Source organism: Accipiter gentilis, chromosome 1 (genome assembly GCF_929443795.1).
Source record: "Accipiter gentilis chromosome 1, bAccGen1.1, whole genome shotgun sequence".
In the NCBI taxonomy this organism is placed as follows: Eukaryota; Metazoa; Chordata; class Aves; order Accipitriformes; family Accipitridae; genus Astur; species Astur gentilis.
In genome coordinates this window covers 46,785,920-46,801,008 of record NC_064880.1, presented here as the reverse complement: position 1 = coordinate 46,801,008, position 15,089 = coordinate 46,785,920, and the positions used below count along the sequence as shown (strand labels likewise).

The 15,089-nt window shown below is 39.5% G+C and overlaps 1 protein-coding gene across 6 annotated transcripts in view; it reads left to right on the top strand.

Annotated features, from left to right (window-relative positions):
* Positions 1-14,556, top strand: part of NCKAP5 (NCK associated protein 5) — a 394,263-nt gene extending 379,707 nt beyond the window's left edge. For all 6 annotated transcript variants that reach the window (XM_049805372.1, XM_049805332.1, XM_049805352.1 and 3 more), the window contains one exon: positions 12,958-14,556. In XM_049805372.1, coding sequence (XP_049661329.1) covers positions 12,958-13,239 — 282 coding nt within the window. In that variant the 3' untranslated portion in view covers positions 13,240-14,556. The remainder of the gene's footprint in view (positions 1-12,957) is intronic.
* Positions 14,557-15,089: the final 533 nt, after the last annotated feature.

Sequence of the window (15,089 nt, the reverse complement as noted above, 5' to 3'; positions counted from 1 at the left end):
AAATTCCCCATTTTTAAATAAAGAATAAAATAATACCTTCCAGCTGCATTTGGAATTTAATCCAGTACTGTTAGCAGGCTGCTTTGAGGGTTTTGAAGGCCCCATAGCAGTGCTAAGCAAATAATCATTATCACTTAATATTCTCATCAAGCATTCTTACTCAAGATGGGATCTTGCATTACAAGGGCTAACCACAAACACATCGCCCCTCTGCTGAGGAATTTTCAGAATGTCAGAAGCGAATTCACGCCCTGATCCTGCAGAGTTTTGCATGAGCAGAACTATACCACCTTCAGCAGTCCTGCTGTCCATGCAGGGCTCCTAACAGCGTCTGCACATGGAGGAAATTTTTATTCCATTCTTACAAGTATTTGAATCCTGAATAATCTAAAATAGCAAAGAAATCAACACTTTAAAGATTTTTAATTTTTTTGTCTACCAATAAATATCAAATGCGTGTTCATTTTCAGCAACACTTTTCAAATTATTCATTTGCTAGTAGGGCCTGGGACCTGCTTTATTCTGTATTTTTATCCAAATTTCCTGTTTGTATCGTCTTTGGTCATTCAAAAAATGAGTGCATTTTAGCTCTACAGTGTGTCTGCATGAATTCCAGTTGTATTTTAGTCCTCCTAGTGGCCTATTATATTAACAATATTATAATCTTTACTTTAGGCGTAGGAACATATTCTATATTACCTGTATCTCACGACAGTTTGCAGCATTAATACTGCAGTAACACTTCTGTATTGCTAAGGTCAATAAATCTTCTAAAGCATTTGTCCAACAAATCCATTCATGCGGCTGGCTATCACTTCATGTACACGTTTCTTTATTTATACACAAATTGTAGCAAAAATCAATACAAAAAATACTACATTATTCTGTCACTGCAGGAAGCCCACTGCGGGAACAGGAGCCTGTCCTGGTTCCTCACACCAAATTCCGTCTTTGATCATTCCCAACAAAGGTTTTGTCACAGCCAGATAGGGGGGTCAGACCCCACAGAACTGGCATTTCCAATATATATTTTCACTGTGCTTCCTTTCTCTGAAAAAAGCCTCCAAAGCCTTGTCAAAATAACACCTCACATTCTAAGAGGGGCCTTTTACAGCCCAGGTGGACTCAGCACAAATGTTTACCAGCCTTTTAGATCCTGTTAGCTGCTTAATCTGAACCTTGCTGGTGTCCAGGGAAGGCAAAGGTGGTAAGGCAAAGGTCTGTCCAGCACACTTGTCCTTGACTCCTCTCTGTTTCGAGGCTGTGCCCCTCACAGAGGGTTTGCAACCACTAATGTTTCTTAGCAGATCCAAGTGAGAGACCTTTTGTATGCCTGGCTGAACCACAAAGTAGGATAGAGGTTCTCATGACCAGAAACAGATGTACTTGGGTCGAAAAGATGAAGCAAACAAATCTAAACCCATAAATTAACTAAAATTCCCCTTGGATCACAGCCAAATTATATGTGTATTAATCAAAAAATATATCACTGTTTTAATTTTGTGAGGAGACAAGCTGAACTTCATAAACTTCATAAATCTCCTGGCTGCAGGAAGTTCCATCTGCATCTCCAGCAGTGGTCGTCTTGGTGCCCAGCATTATTCTGCTTAATTTGCAATGTTTCTTTTTGATCATCCTTTAGAGCTGGGCAAAGGAATATCATCTACAATCTGCATTTATGACGTGAATTGCCTATTCCCTGCAGGTAGCCCTGTCTCTCTCATTTCCCTTTTCGATTAATCCACATGGTTACTGAGTCACAGCCCAGGACTGCATCCTTGAGTTGTCTGGTAAACATGAGATCAGTTACAATCTATATTTTTTCCATCAAGATATATTTTAGTCCACTGGCTAAATTATTAAATCTAATCGTAGCCTGTTTCTGTTCTCAGAGTTGTCACCATGAGCACAGACATAGTGCTTTCTCCTGGTAACCATGGCAGACACCCCAAATGACACAGATTCTCTCAGGTACCAGGCATGCGGCAGGATTTGAACATAGACCGGATACTCCATAATCCATAAATCAAATGCAAAGGCCTGTTCCTTGACCGCAGCCTCTCAGGAGACAAGTGAGAGGGCTGAGCAAGGAAGCACAATTGCTATCGTTACACAAGTCTTGTTTCTGATGGAGGCAGGCAGGATGGCTTATTTATTTTGTATACACAAAGTAGGTATTTTAAGAGTGGGAATGGCTGGCCCCAGCGGTGGTAGTGGTCATAGAAAAATGCAGCAATTGTGGAGGTGAGACCAGAGAAGGACACAAAGAGGACATGACAGCTAGCTCCAGTGCTCTTTTGATACCAGGAGCATGTCTGTGGGATATGGACAGCACAGGAATCACAGCAGTGGAGTACTTTGTCGCAGGTGAGGCAGAAAACCTTTGTAGCATAACTGATGGGTGACATTGAAATGAGGCCTTGCAGGTAGACAGAGCCAAGAACTCTGCTCGGCTGGTCTCTGAGGTGCCTTACTTGCCTCAGATCCTATCGCGGTGTGTTCCACCATTTTGGCACGCTTCTTCATCCTTCCTTGTATAAATGGTGGGGGAGTAGTTCTTACTCCCCTCACGGGTTATGCCCCATCGTACCACGTGCTTTGTTGTCTCTGTTTATTCCCTTGTTCAGCTGATGTTTGTGTGGTTCTTGCTCAGCTTTTAGCGGGAGGCACACAGGATGCAGCTGTAACACCTTCTTACAGTGGACTTCTGTCCTGTGAGAATAAACATAGGCTTGGGTCACAGAATGATTTCCTGAGCCAGCAGCACATCTGGGCACGTTCGTGTGGCCACATGCACAAGAAGATTGCAAACACTCCTTTCCTCTTCAGCACCTTGAGTGGGGAAGCCATGCAGGCAGACACCTGCAGCTCCCCATGCTTTCACAGGAAATCTGGGAGCTCCTGCCAATGGGCCTGAGTTAACAAACATGTCCTCAAGCACATCTGAAACTCAGCCATGAATTTCTCAGCTTTTAAATTACATTTCTTACTTGATTATCTTCCAACAGTTTTTTTTTTAATTCGTGATTAATTTTGGGTTGGCTATTTAATACATTGTTTGGTTAACTAATTCATGTAGCTGTTTATAATTATTGCCTTACTATAAAATCATCTTAATAGAAGGTTGGTTGGGTTTTTTTGTTTTCTTTCCAGTAGAATAACAAGTTATTTTATTATTCAAACAAGGCTTACTTCCTGCTGTTTTCAATAAGATTTTTAATAAATATGTAAATTTAAAAATTAATTTACTGCATACGTTTGGCAGCATGATTCTTGAACTGACAAAAGTTTGATGGATTGTAAAATTATCCTCCATAAAAATCATCAGTCATAGTAAACAGAATTTATCAACCTCTGGTAATTTTACAGCTTTTTCTTCATCTTATCTTCTGTTAGGAACTCACTTAAAATTGATTTTAATATAGTATGTTTCTAGAACCGTAATTCATTCATAGATTAATTAGATTTTAGGTTAATGTCCCATCATGGTATAGGACATGAGCCAACAGTGTTTTCCAGTTGCTACAGAACCGCAGTAGAGAAACCTTGATTACTGTTCCCATGTGGTTTAACCGCCAAGACTAATCACTAATCAAATTCAAACGACATAAAATGGAACATCCTTCATAGCATTTATTTTCTAGCTGACTTATACTATGGGCTCTTTATTGATACAACTTGGTGTACTGAAATGAACTAAAAATTGGAAGAGAGGATTTATCCTTCTACTTTAATTTGGTTCTGCAGCTCGTATCTGAAACTCTTGCTCAGATTTTTGTGCATGTTGTGCCTCTGTCCCTCAAAATATTCTGCCCTACAGCAAAGATAAATTGTTTGCATAAATTTAGAAAGTACGTGTAAATAACTGTACTGTTATGTAGGATTTGATGGCAGATGAACTTAAACATAGGTTTCCATTCTGCAATTCATGCTTTGCTTGAATCATTATTGAAAATTGTGGAGATCATAATGTCAGCTGAAGAGGTGGCAAGTGCAGTCATGTAACCAGCATCATTGTTTGCATCTACCCTGACCCAGTTTTCTCTGATTACAAAGGATCTTGAGTAGTCTCATTGCACAGGGTCAGAAAGCAGTATGCACATAGTTCAGGCTGCAGCAGGTTTACTGGGAAGGCAACCTGGGCTACAGCCTCTTCCTCTGCTGCCTCCAGGAGCACTTAACCCATGCAACATGTGGCACGATTGCGTAGCCGCATCCCCTAGCCCTCCCTTAGGGAAGGTGGTATCCACATCCTTACAGAGGAGGGCACACCTAAAGGACATTGGTTTTTGGTTAGATTCATTAAAGGTAAGAAAAATGGGATATGTAGATAGTTGATTAAGAACTGGAGTGGAAAGGAAAATGACGATTTGAGGCTCCTAAAATAAACTGTTTTGCTGGGGTGGGGTTTAAGCACGCTAATTCTGAATTTTTTAAGAATAAAGGCAATCCTGCTTCCAAATGTGAAAATTATCACCTCCGTATTTCTGCTTGGTGAGGGCTTGGAAGAGGTGTCATTCTGATGCCTGGGCACTGTGTATGCGAACATGGAGGCTACCTCCACAGCAGCTAAATGTGCAGTCACGGAGAGGTGGACTGATGGGTCTGGAAAGATGGTTTGTCTCTTCCCAACTGTCCTCCCCAGAGGCTAAAAATGAGAAAACTTTGCTGTGGAGCTCACTCCTTTGTTCAAACGACCTCTATGAATCATCTTTAAAACTTCTAAGACGGGACATTCCCTTTCTTTCCTCTGCAGGTCTTCCAGCAGAGATTCATACTCTTTGAACTCCCCTGCAGACAGCGTAGCCCTCTTAGTGCGTACAACAAGCCAGTTTTCATAGCTGGGAGAATTATTTCTGCATGGTTTCTTCATACTGCTGATTTGCTCTTGATGTTGCCACATAACATTGCTCCTTCTCTACCTGCTGGTTCTGTCTTTTTGCCTTTAGGTCAGCTGATGTACCTTGGATAGTCACAGGCTAACCTGAAGTGAAGCTAGTCCCATACTCAAAAGAGAGAATTACCAGTGTGGAAAATCATTACCCACTACCAATTACCATTTGCAGTACATTCTTGAAGTACAGTTCCGTTTTCCATCAGTATGCTGGGTGACTGACATACAGACATTACAGGCCAGGAACTCAGACATCACTAGAGAGTGAGAGCATAAGTGTCTCTGTAATTACCAAAATAAATAGTCTTGTTGGAAAAAGCCAAAGGTGGAAGTTGAAGACAGGTAAGAGCACAGCTAATACTAAGGAACAGTAGTCTGAGAATAGTTCAACCATACCGAAAAAATGACCCCGATTACTGAAAATGTCAGTGAGATTGTATGTTGTATGAGTATGATCCTGCATTTACTGAGTTTGAAAGGAATTTTTTGCTACGGTCAAATGTGGGATAGAATCTGTCTCTTTAAGAGCCACATTTTGTATTAGATTTAAAAAATCTTTCCTGCACTATACTTTTTTCCCCTTCTTGATTCAGTTATGAGTAAGTATCCCGATTTAAAAAAATAAAAAACCCCACTTCCAAACCTCTAATCTATGATACAGTTGTAGCCCCTTTTTTATAAAGCCCCTTCTTCATTGAAACAATCAGCCATACTTTCATCAAGGTAAGGACAACTTTCATTCAGTAGGACAAACCTCCATGTAAATAAATGCTGTGTGGTGAAACACAGTCTGATGAAAACTGAAACGGTGAAGTTACTTAGGACTGCATAGTTCCAGTACCATTCGGTAAGTTATCACTGGCAACATAAACCTCAACATAATTCCGTCAAAGAATAGTATTGAACTTCAAATGGTTGTCAAGTTCAAGAACTTTGTCAGCAATCTTATCTTTCAGTATGAATTTTTTTCACTGTGATTTTTTTCCCATCACTAGAAAATCAGAACAATTTTGTTATTTAATTCCCTCTACAAGTAAAGCTAAAAGGATCTCTGAAAAGTAAAGTGTATCCTATGCATGCCTTGTTCATTTTCAGTCTATCACATTCAAAAACCGAGTATCAGCTTCCTTTCTCACTGTGAATATTTCTTCCTTAATGCCTTGTGATGAGCCTCTGATGGCAGTAAGCATTGCTTTTATTGGGTGGATTCCCTCTGTGAGAAGCAAAATTGGTGATTCTACCAATCTGAATAGAGTGAGGCCCTGCTTTACCTTCTGGAGAAAGTACTTGTGTTTAATTGCTTTTCCTTGTAATAAACCCCCTCAACACACTTGACTGAGGACCTGCACTGTGACCATTTTCCAAGGTGTTGCCACTTAGAATTACATTTTCTTATTCCATTTTAAATATATTTTGTCCATGCACAGTTGATGCAGCCAGTGGCCATTCTGAGGCGCTATGGGAAAACAACATTTGTGGCATAACTGAGCAGAAGGTAAAAAGCTAGATTTACCTGACGTGGACACTGGGACCTGAAAATTCTGGTTTATTAAATTACGCAAAAATTCAAAGAGGATTGGTAGATACCTAATCAGGTCAAACAGTCTTGTCATATCAACAAAATAATCATATACTTTGTAAATTATGAGGATGATGTTCTTGGCATTAGAGTGCTGAATGTACCTAGATATCTCATCATTTTATGAAAATTATGGTTTTGAAAGCATAAGGCTCAATTCACTAAACTGTCTTTTATCTCCTAAACCATGCAAGAATTCGAGGTACAGACAACGTTAAGTCTCAACTCCTCAGTCACGTATTTGTTAAGTGATAGCTGCTTTGTCCAGATCTGCAGTTATGAATCATACACAGTTCATGCTAATCTGCTTTATTTCCTCTAAGGTAATTTACTTACAATTCAGGATCATCAGAAATGCTGTCCTTGTGATGCTAAAATCTATTTGCAGATTGTTACACTCTTAAACACAGTAGGCAAGCTTTGGTTCTGTTGTCATTGTTGTATTACCCATAATGCCATAATTGGATGTTATGTACCTATGTATATATGGCTTTCCTATAAACTGCTGAACAGACTAATGAACTTAAAAATACTTCATATCAATGCATTTTTTCCCAAGAAAAGAAACTGGCACTTATTGTTTATCTTGAAAATCTGATGGTGTATCTTCGAGAATGTCATTTTCTGCTACAGCAAATAATCATGGGATTTCTGCTCAAGTAGAAAAAAGAAAAGTGATTCATTATTTCAAAAATTATTTTACTGTCAGTCCAGAAAACAGATGAAAGCTTCTGACAATATACAAGGGAGAGCAAGGCTTATCTTATTATTTAAGGTTATGCTTTAAAGAGAAAGAAGTTCAAACATCACATTTTTAGCTCAGCTGTAATACAGCAGAGGTCATGCAGTTACAGCTTTCACCTTTGTAGTTTCCTGGCTATGACTGTACAGCTATTTTCAGTGCAGAGTGTTACCTGTCCACCTGATGTTAAATGAGATCTGGAGATTGTTCATATTCCACAGAGAGTCTACCATTGCATTCTGTCCTGGCTAGCTGATGAAAGCTGTTAGCTGGTAGTTCAAAACCAACCCTTTTCACGTTACACCTTTCTGCTGCAAACTGGTCGTGTAACACCACTGAATTCAGTGAGAAGTTACTTCTGATTACACCAGTATATCTTTGATCAGAATACTGCTCTGTATCTCAACACACCTATTTTACAAGAAGCTGTGAACATATTAAAAATGTCCTACTAAACAGGTTATATATGAGCAACCTCTGTAATGCTGCAACTGCATATCCTGCTCAGGCCCCTTGTGTCATAAATACAAAGCAACTGTAGGACTAGAGGATATCTAAATTGGTAAAACACTGAAATTAAAATAAGAAAAAGCGGCATTGTGGGATCAAGTTTACCTTGAACACATGCACACGAAGTAATTAACAATTTTTAAAAAGGTAAAAATCTAGAAAATTGTTTTCCTTCACAATAAAGTTTTAAATAATAACTAAAAAATTAAAAAGTGAACGTACTTTGTATCTCCTGTTAGAGATCAGATCTGAAATGAAAGACCTTGAGTTATACAATTAAGTATTGATTTTGTTGATCTATATTTAATTCTCATAGCAATTTAGTTGTTTTTACCCAATAGTGTTCTGCAGTTATACTTCACTTGAAGCAATGCCCTTCTTGCTTTTGTGTTAATCTAAAAACTAAATTGCCCAGTGCATGAGAGACATAAATAAAGTTCATTTTATTCTTGTGTGTAACTGATTCTGAGCCCTTTAAAGTGCTGGTTAACTAAACTTAGACAGCTGGAAAATATCCTGCAGAATGGTTCGTTGCTAATTCTGGGCTCTGGCATGCCTTATAAGCATAGCCTGACCTCCGGGCCATCAGAGCTTCTGCGTGTTACCACACAGAAGAAATGGACTTGCTGTTGCATTCCGTCCTGCATGGCAGCTGCGGGGTCCTTTGTACCTGTGAACCAGCCCATCCTTCCCCGCTCCTTCCCGCAGAGCCTTCGTGCCATTCAGAACAGCTACAGTTGTGGCTAGTCCTTGAGCACACAGCACTGAAAATGCATTCTACCCACATGTAACCTCTCATTTTTAAAGTTTGAAAAAAATCTAATGTGATGTATTAATGTAGAAGTAACACCTATTTATAATGTATCAGTGTAACTGCAGGCTAGTTTTGTTTTCCTAATTTGCTGTGCTTGAAGTGACATGCCAGATTTTATTATATCACTAATGGGTTTAGTTATTCCCTTTAGGATGTTGCCAACAAGGAAACATTACTCTGATTTATGACTCATGAGTTTATTTTAAAGTGACGTGACTTGTGATGAATGTCTGTATTACGTCACCTAGAGTTTCTCCTCTTCTGACAAGTAGTCACTGCTCTCATGTGGTATAAAGCACCCCATACTGACTAGCTAAGAAATTCCAGTGGTGGGAAGCTCTCCACTTACACAGAGTAGAACAACAAATGCTCCCCATGCCCTAAGGCTATACCAGTATGGATTTTCTATACCAAAAGTAGAGTTAGTATAAGTAAAACAAGCTATCCATTGATCTGCTTTAGGATGATGGGCCAGTGCTTTTACAGAGGCACTGTGAAAATCACAGTCCTTTTCTGCACTGGGCCTTTTTTTTAGTTTGCTTAGACCCAAATCCGTGACTACCTGTTTTTATCGTTTCCCTTAATACTTAGGAAAGCATATAGTGACCACCCCAAATGCAGCAGACACCTTGTTTATTCGTAGAACAGATGCAGAATAGTCAGCAACAAAGTCAACACCTTCAGGCTGAAGTGGCTTCAAGTATGACTTCTGAGAAGAATCCTGTGTGAGAGGAACCACATACTGTTGGTCCCATCTTAGGTCTTCTAGCAACACTGAATAAAATCACCAAGTCCTTGTTTTTCATGTGGTGATAAAACCACCTGTTAATTACGCAGAAGGGCACTACTAATACAGGAAGGATTTCATTGGAACCCATGACTTAGAGGTGAGGTGCTCTCCACACTGTTACCGAACCCCATCCAATTCTCGTGGATACAAAACACATCTGATCTGCCGCCAAATGTTCCTATCTGCAGGAAAAGCTACTCATTCACATTAGTGTGACTCTCAAATGCATTAATGAACTAATTACTTTAAAGTGCACAATACTAACATCTTTGGGCTACCCCTTGTTCTTTGTTACATCTGTGAGTCTGCTGAAGTCAGTAACAAATCTACATGAACAAAACCAAAGCCGCTACTTAACCACATACGCAATTTATCAAACAAATTCTAATAATAGTTGCTTTGGTTTTGCCTTTTGATTCATCTAGCAGCTGTTGTGACTGACATGAAAAATAAGAAACTTAATTAAGGATGAATCTAAATAAATACTCTTTGGTAATTTTTTCCAAAATGTATCTATAGTAACTAGAGAAAAAATTCTTAAAGAACTTGGGGTAACATTTGTTCTGGCACACCAAGTTTAAAGAAATTATCAGTGATTTTCAACTCTAGGAATGTACATAATTTTGTTACTGTGGGAGAAAATGATTTTTTGATTATGCAGATTCTTACATTAATATCTCTGCTTAAAGTTTTCTTTATTTTTGCTCACGGAGCTCAGGCTGTGAATGAGTTTTCCTCTATGTGTCAAGGACTAGAATATCACATTTTAGCTGTCTAACTACAAATATATTTTTATTCCATTTAACAGAAAATTTAACAGATTTAAGTGAGCTGTACTAATAAAATCATGAGATACGATCATATTGTACATATTGTACATCTGATATCTGAGTACGGTTCCAGAGTATTATTCCCTACCAAAAGTCCCATCCAGATGACCCCGTGTTCTTAGCTGATTATAAAATTAGCAATAGGTGGCCTAAACCAGTGTATTGTAGCCAAAGAGATTACATCTACATCAAAAGAAAAAACGCAAAGTATTACTTTCCACATCACATGAGCATTGCCTTTGCATATTTGCATAGTGTTGCAGTAATGTGTTAAAGAAAGGAAAAAAATACTGGTTTTTGCAGAAGGATGTAACTGGGCATTAAGACATCTGACAAGGACAACCGTACATCCAAAAAATATCCGTAATTTATTTCTGAATTCTTTCTCTATTTTAGTAATAAATTTTGCTACAGCAACTTTTAGGATTAGTTTTTCTTTTAATTCTTGATGTATTGTAGAGGTACCGTTCACTACTATGTGTATCTTTTGCCAGTGGGTTTCACTGATTGGCTTCACTTCAGTTCACTTCCAGTTTAATTTGATTCAATGATTTTGCTTAAAATTTGTAGAGAATACCTTTGTTCCCTGCAGTTTCTCTAATGTATTGTATAAACTGTTAGCCTTATATTAAATGAGAAACTAGGGTGTGATTGAAGTAGGACTGTAGCCTAGGTTGTGCTTGTAGGGTATAATAAATTATTTATACTACATATATGCAGAAGATACCACTGAATTCACTCCAGTCTGTCCTGTGGTTTAACTCTATCCTTCAGCCAGCCAAAGACCCTACTCTTACTTTGCTACTTCATCTGGACTGCTCCGTGCAGCAAATACTCCAGGTGTCTCTGCTCCTCCTACCTGAGAGTTGAAATTGGCTCCATTTGAATCAATAAAAGTTTTATCATAGACCTTACTAACACCAGTATTGACTTCTTGCAGACACAAGTCTGTGCCAAGTAGCCACATTCAATTTATCTAAAGAAAAGCTGCAAAGTGGGAAAAATATACACAAAGAAAAATCATTTAGTCTGTCAAATAATAAGGTATTTTAGGTTTAGTACTCTGAAGAGCAGAAAGTGCTAATATGTATGTTATTGATGCCACGTCCGAGAATTTTCTCTTCTGGCCTACAGAGAAGTGAAACAACTGTTTCAGTGATAGCGTGTAACATTTTAAATGAGGGCAAAGGGAAGAACATTTTAAGCTGAAATTGAGGAGAATTTCTATTGAAGGGTCCTAAATGTGTGTTTGTTCCCGTTACCAAGGGTTATATTCCTCTATTTCAGAAAACATTGTAGTTACAGATTTTGAAGACCTTAACTGTCATCTAAAATCAGAATCTAACATAACATCCCCTAAAACCTTTTAGACTGAAGATTAATTAATGAATCAAACAGAAAATTTTCATTTACTAAGACTTTAGCATCTCCTGTTGCTTTGCGCAAGTTTGTTTGAAACATTTGATTAAAGCAGGCATTGTTAGCTTATGAAATATGACAAGATCACAACATAAACAGTCATTGGACTGGCATTTCGATTTTTACCTAACTAGCCATAAAAACAAGCAAGTGAACTATGTAACAATTTGTCTTCCTCTTGCCCAGGTTTTCCAAGGATAAGCAGTGCAGCATGCACAACATTTGACTTACTTGAAACTTGAATTCTTCAAAGAATTCTAATGACCGTTTAAAACTGCCTACATAATGACCCACATCATCCATACATCTATCTGGCCATGCTATATTTTCAATGTGCTTAAAATACCATTTCATTTTCTATCTAAACCAAAATATTGATGTCTTGGATTGACAGTAATTTACTGATTCAGGCTTCGCTATCTGATGGTAATACCAAAAATGAGGAATGGCTTGCACTCTGACAGCATATCTCAGAATTCTTGCATCTTGCCTCTCTGAGAGTCCTATAAAATGTTGAATGTTATATTTCTGTGATGATGTTATCTGTAAGAGGAGTTAGTTACACGGGTTTTGAAACGCCCTGTGTATGAATGGCAGGTCATTTTTATTGAACTGCTCCCTACGCAGTTCCCTAACTCTTCCTTGGTCAGATCTCTGATTGAAAATACCAGTAGCTAACAAAGGGATAAAATCACTCTTGTATAATCCTACTGTGCGTTTTTAATATAATGTGCTAATACATCGTCCAGTGTTCCCGCAGAATTGCAACACTTCTCCGAGTAGGCCTGGCCGATATCTGATTGATTCTCGTCTGTGGGGATTGGCCCAGTTCAGTATAATTTCCTGTCTTGTTGCTTTCTTGTCTATTAGAGAGGGTTTGGGTCTGTGGAAATCAATAGGCTTACACATGCAAAATGTGAGGTTATTCTCTAGCAAGTTTCATTTGCGTCAGTAATTTATGGAAAATGCTGTTTTCTCCTCTGAAAGGGTCTATGCTCCTTTTTTTTTTTAGCAGACTCCAAACTCTACTTAAACAAATACCCATTTAAATGTAGCCCCCAAAGTATTCTTAAAGGAGAAGATGTAAATTACTGTGAAGATGCTGGAGATGCTTAACACATGCATACCGAGGATCAGCTACTTACAACGTTGATAGCACTTAACTGTTTTGTAAATGGAGTCCTGTTTGTCTCAGCAGAATCATTAAAGTTATGATTTATCCTAAAATGTATATTAACGTTCTATTTAATGATAAGAGATGTTTAAGCATCTAACTATTTCCTTTAACCCTGTGAACTTTGGAAAGACGGTAATTAATGGTGTACAGTAGGATAACTTTATAAGAAATATGTTTCTAATACTTCCCCCACTTATTACAGAAATTGAAGCAAACTGAAGAAACAAAAGAAGATTCCCAGAATAGATTATCTAAAATTTCCCTGGAGTCTCTCAATAAATTTAACAGCAATAACGTACTTTTATTAGAAAAAGATAAGAACTGTCTGAACAAGGTTGAAGGACAAAAGGAAGAAAATGGAGAGAAAGAAGCAGCTTCCTTAAATAGCTTGGGTAGGCACGACATGGACAATTTGGAATCCTTGAGCGATTCTCTGTACGATAGCTTCTCCTCTTGCGCCAGTCAAGGCTCGAACGAGGTATAGAGACCCTTTCCAGTGGGCTGTGACTGCGGCACGTAACGGAGCTGAAGGCGAGTGGGGAGCGAGGTGGGAGAAGAGACAGTTGTTGAAAATTCTCACTCCAGACCGCTGTACTCACAGCAGGGTGTTCTGACTTTTCACCCCACAGCAATAAGAACGGCAAGACGGCTGTCATCGCGGTGCGTGAGACTCAACACTGAAGACAACGAACGGTTACACAGAATAAAGTCTTAATTTTGCACTTTTGTGAATACTTGTACAGTTGTAAATATCTTGGGAAAATATATTTGTAGGGATAAATGACAGCAATAAATATTAAATTGGTGCTATGCTCCTGTAATAGCAGATTACTAACTTAAAGAAATTGATGTTAATATTAACAAGAAAAGTCAGTAGATTTTTTTAAAAAAGATTTATAATTGTTCTAGTCTTAAAACTGTATGTAGAAACACTGCGTTACCATAAACCTGAGCCTGCCAAATTGTCTGTAATAAACTTTCCTGGACTCCCTTTTACAAAACATTTTATTTTTAGTGCAATTCCATACAGGTGTTCTAGGGAAACGTGCATTTCAGCTATTACAACTTCACAACAGGTGTCTTATTTCGAAAGGGGTTTGACTTTTGACATGGCAAGAAAATGGAACAGATTAAAAGGCCTGATACCGCTGGTGTGGACTTCATCAATCATCTGCATAACTGTGTGAAAGATCAGGGTCAAAGTAATTCACTGCTGGCACAAACGGCAGTCTTGCAGGAATGAGAACTACTACACACGCTGCCCTTTACTTCGGACAGCAGCATAGTTCCTCTGCTTCCTCTTCCTCTGCACTCATTTCCTATCAAACTATGAATGTACCACTTCGTGTTACCTTTTGTAGTCCCCGTTTGGTCTTAACTAAACTGTAAACGCTAAGGTAATTTTTAAAAATCGAAACTCTGCTCCTGTTTGTGACGCGCTTAAAGAAGATGGTGCTACAACCAGTCCTAGTTCAGACATACCTAGGAGCGGGAGGATTGGCCTGTTTTTATTGGGTGTTTTTGTTTTTTCTACAAAGGTTGTTTATATGTGAGGGAAAGTCTATTTCAAAGGTTCTGTGTATTTTTTCTAGATGTGAAGTATTTATAACTGCTTTTTGTACAGCAATCTGTAAACTAGATATATTTGGGATATTTCTAGACTCTACAGTTTCTTTAGCACATGCCTGTTAATCTTTGAAATATTGCAAGACCAGTGTTAATATTTTGTGCAATTTGTTATATTTTCCGCCGTAAACTCGCATCGTCTTTTTCGACTTTTAAGAAATTTTCATTCAAACACCTTTCGTAAATAAAACTTCTCTTGCAAACGTGTGCCTGAAGAGGGGTTTTTGGAAGGGCTCGCTGTGACACCCCCGAGCGTCAGGCGGGCGCAGTCGGTACAGCCGACCAAGAAGCTGCCGGCGACGGGGACCAGCGCCGGGCGGCGAAGGCACCCGGCTCGCTGTGCACCCCGCACCCCGGGCGGCGGGGACACCGCACCTGCAGGCAGGATTCGGGCCTTCGGAGCGACTCGCCACACGGCGACCGAAGAGCCATTTAAGCGCGATTCCGACTCTTCACTTGCTGGTGAGGCGGTGAAACGGGCAAACAGACGTACGGGGTTACCCGGGCTTACCCGGGAACGAGTCGACCCCTCGAGCTGGCTTAAAACGGGGCGGAAAAGAACCTGGCGGCGACGGCGACGATCGGGCCGCAGCACCGGGCCCGCATCTCCCCCCACCCCCCGCCGGACCCCCGACGGCTCGCGCCGCCTCAGCCCTGACCGCCGCGCCGCCTCGCGCCGCCCCGGCCCGCCCCGCCAACGCCTCGCGC